Source organism: Aplysia californica, unplaced genomic scaffold (assembly GCF_000002075.1).
Source record: "Aplysia californica isolate F4 #8 unplaced genomic scaffold, AplCal3.0 scaffold00183, whole genome shotgun sequence".
Classification (NCBI taxonomy): Eukaryota; Metazoa; Mollusca; class Gastropoda; order Aplysiida; family Aplysiidae; genus Aplysia; species Aplysia californica.
This window is the reverse complement of record NW_004797453.1, coordinates 495,774-499,833: the sequence shown is the minus strand read 5'-3', so window position 1 is coordinate 499,833 and position 4,060 is coordinate 495,774. Positions and strand designations below refer to the sequence as shown.

At 41.4% G+C, this 4,060-nt stretch overlaps 1 protein-coding gene across 1 annotated transcript in view; it reads left to right on the top strand.

Annotated features, from left to right (window-relative positions):
• The window catches only part of LOC101863899 (apolipoprotein D), an 11,995-nt gene that overhangs the window by 6,181 nt on the left and 1,754 nt on the right, over positions 1–4,060 (top strand). Inside the window, exons 2-3 of the mRNA XM_005098452.3 lie at positions 797–918; positions 3,832–3,920. Of these exons, the coding sequence (XP_005098509.1) occupies positions 797–918; positions 3,832–3,920 (211 nt within the window). The remainder of the gene's footprint in view (positions 1–796; positions 919–3,831; positions 3,921–4,060) is intronic.

The window sequence follows — 4,060 nt, the reverse complement described above, 5'->3', positions numbered from 1 at the left end:
AATAATTAATAACAACAACAATATAATGAGGATGATAATCCTGTACCATACAGCTCTAAAGTTTTTTAGAATAATCTTACTTTAACACAAAATAGTTGTGATCTTAAACACGTAAGCAGTCACTCGAGATCATACGTGCACTGTCACAATACAATCAATGATGATATCCCCATCACATTATGAACATCAGTGTAGAATGAATAAGCAGGACAACAATCAAGATGACATTTGTATTTACCAAGTATGGCATCTATGCAATTAAATTTTAACTATTACCTCCTACTTCGCATCCCTCAAATGCAATCTCTCTGATGCAATGCAAGAGTGTTTGTTCCAGATACGTATAGATGGAGCTAGATCTAGATGATAAGCAAAAAAACATCCCGGCGAGATTTTGATCTGCTTTCTGAGGTGCTCTCAGAAGGAACTGATCTTCTGATCTCTGAGATATTGATGGAACGTACATTCGAACTAGGTTACTCAAATATAAGTGGTGTATAATATAATGACTACATCAACAAGACATTCGATCAGGGGACCCCACAGGGAGCATGAGGCAGGGGTAGGCCACGGGAAACATGGAGGAGATGTGTGGAAAGGGACATGAGAGAGATGAAGCTCACTTAGAACAAGCTTGGAAGGCTGGCCCAGCACAGAGATAAATGGAAGGAGCTTGTGTATGTGGCTATACCCTGCCAGGGGTGAGAGGCATTGATGATGATGATATAATGACTAGAAATGCAGACTGATTAATGTGATATTTTTCATTTTGAATCATGATTTTCAATTATTGCAGTATCTGGGTTTGTGGTACGAAATCCAACGTTTCCCCATCGTGTTTGAACGGGGCACGTGCATCACAGCCGAGTACTCCCTCAAACCTAATGGTCGCGTCAAGGTGGACAACAGATTTCTCGAGTGAGTACATGTAACCTAAAAACATAATCATCTCTGTGGTACAGGTGTTTGGTGTTTTATTTTATTTTTGTTTTTGTTTTTGTATTTATTTTGTTTTGTTTTGTTTTTGGGGGTCTTTTTAGTGGGCAGGTTGTTCGTACTTTTGCTGTTTTGTTTTGTTTTGTTTTTGTATTGTTTGATCAAGTGGGAAATGTATTATTTTCAGATTAAGTTTAAGACTAAGATAATACTTTTATTGTCCCACCAAGAAATGTTTCTTGACTGTCATCATCATCATTGGCTTTCTCACCTTGGGTCAGGATATAGGCCACGAACAAACACTGTCCACCTTTCCCTATCCTGGGCTAGTCGCTTGATGTCACTCCACGTCTTCCCACTTTTCTGTACATCCATTTCCGTGACTCTTCTCCAGGTTCCACGAGGTCTTCTCCTTGATCTTTTACCCTGTGGGTTCAAATCTAACACTTTTCTTGTTATGCAGCTGCTTGACTTCCTGAGAGTGTGTCCAATCAATCGCCAACGTTTTCTTCCAACCTCAACTCTGGCTGGGCTCTGTCTGGTTCTTCTTAATACTTCCTCGTTGGTGATCCTGTCTGTCCATTTGATCCTCAGTAGCTTCCTCAGACACTTGTTTAAGAAAACCTGGATCCTCTTTATGCACGTATGGGATGCGTTCCACGTCTCACATCCATACAACAGACTGAATTCACATTTGAGTTGAAAATTCTAAGCCTTGTTCGTAATGAGATATCCCTGGTCCTCCAAATCCTGTTCAAAGAAATAAATGCAGTCTGTGCCTTTCCAATGCGGGACTTTATTTCAGCGCTTGTTCCTCCCTCTCTGTCAATTATACTCCCAAGATAGCAGAACGATTCGACGTCTTCTAGTGCATTTCCTTGTACGGTGACCTGCTCCTTTCGAAAAGTTCATCTATCCTTAGGACTTTAGACTTACCAGGGTGGATCCTCAATCCAACAGACTCTGATAGGCTGTTTAAAATTGTTGTCTTTGCTTGCATCTGTTCCTGAGTGTGTGACAGAAGCGCCAAGTCATCTGCAAAGTCCAGATCGTCCAACTGTGTTCATGGGGTCCACTGTATACCGTTTCTGTGTCCTCTGGTGGTTTCCTTCATCAGCCAGTCGACTGCCAATATGAAGAGCAACGGTGATAATAAACACCCCTGTCTCACACCAGTCTTGATGTAAAAGTTGTCAGTGAGCTGGCCATCATGTACAACCCTGCAACTTGTCTCTTCGTACATGCTCTTGATGAGGTTCACCAACTTCTGTGGGATTCCGTGGTGTCTCAGTATCTTCCATAGTGTTGCTCGGTCTATACTGTCAAAAGCCTTCTCATAGTCAAGGAAGTTGACGATCAGCTGGGAGTTCCACTCCAGGGACTGTTCCACAATAATCCTCAGCGTGGCAATCTGGTCGGTGGTTGAGCGATTTTTCCGGAAACCAGCCTGTTCATCCCGGAGTCTTGGATCCGTTGCTGTCTTGATTCTCTCCAGAATGATTCTGTTGAAGACGTTATCTGGTATTGAGAGAAGAGTTATCCCTCTGTAGCTGCTGCAGTTGTTGAGATCCCCTTTTTTGGAAGCTTCTCGAGGTGTCCTTCTTTCCAATCCTTTGGGAACTTGCTCTCATTCCAGATCCTGGTAAACAGTGGGAGGAGGATGTCTGCGTCACAATGGCATCTGCTTTTAGGGCTTCAGGTGGAATCTGGTCAGGACCGGCCGCTTTACCTTTGTTCAGCTTCTTAATGGCATCCAGAATCTCTTGTTTTGAAGGAGAATCACAGCAGATTGGTAACTCGTTTCTTGCTGGCAGGATGTTTGGTGGGTTACTCGGTGGTGGTCTGTTCAGGAGATTGTTGAAATGCTCTACCTATCGTTTGGACTGAGCTTCCTTTCCAAAAATGGTTTTTCCCTCTTGGTCCTTTACTGGTACTTCAGGTTTCCCGTATTTTCCAGAAAGTGTCCTTGTGGTCTGGTAAAGGATTCGCCTGTGCCCTCCTATCGCAGCTTCCTCTGCCTTCTCAGCCAGCCAGTTCATGAATTCCTCCTTGTCTTTTCTTAGTGATTTCTTGACATCTTTAGCTATTGTCCTGTACTTCTCTTATGCATCCGCTCTTGATCCTCTTGTTCTTGACTGTACTGGACCGTAAAAACACATGCAGGTATACATAGAAATTAATTCATATTACTCTTTTTAAAATTCAGTATGGAAAGAAAGGTAAAACTGACAATAATTTATATATCACATCAGATGCATCATTCGACCACGTGCAGGAATTTATCACATGACCTTTAGAGTTACATAGATACATGTATGTATTCGAAACAGCAATACACCTTAATGTTTATTTCGACAGTAGCTTTATACAAGACGGTAAGTAACTTCTTTTGTTTTGTGAAAAGTGTCCATAAAAAAAGATTGTTCAAGATGATGCCAGAAATGTTTATCCTTCTAAAGTTGTCGATTTATCCCGACATATTTCCAACGACTTAAACCTATGATTGCATGGTTGTATATAACTCTGTTCGGTCCTTGCAAGGGTTTTCTAATGATTAAAAAGAAGAAATGTGTCAATCAGATTTTCCTGTATGACATACACGTACTATCCACAAAAAGAATAAACAAGCCCGAAATAAAGAGATCAAATTTAAGCTGGCCTTTCTTTCTTTCTTTCTTTCCTTTTTCTGTCTTTCTTTCTCTCTTCCTTTATTTCTTTATTTCTATCTTTCTTTCTCTCTTCCTTTCTTTCTTCCTTTCTATCTTTCTTTCTCTCTGTCTTTTTCTATCTTTCTTTCTCTCTTTCTTGCCTTCTTGTTGGCCTTTTTTAGCACCGAAAATCTTTTTTAAAAATCTTCATGCCTAGCTTCATTCACCTCACTGTGTTCTTGTTCAGGAAGGGCGTTGTGAACCAAGCTATTGGAGAGGCCTATCAGCAGGATCCCGTGAACAAGCCGGCAGTTCTGAGCGTCAGTTTCAGAGTAGGTGAGTACAAAAATAAACCCCACCTTTGTCTTTTAAAGTAAGTGTGTTACGTTGCTCGCAACTGCATAAGGTCATATGAGCTTACACACACACACACACACACACACACACACGCACGCACACACACACACACACACACA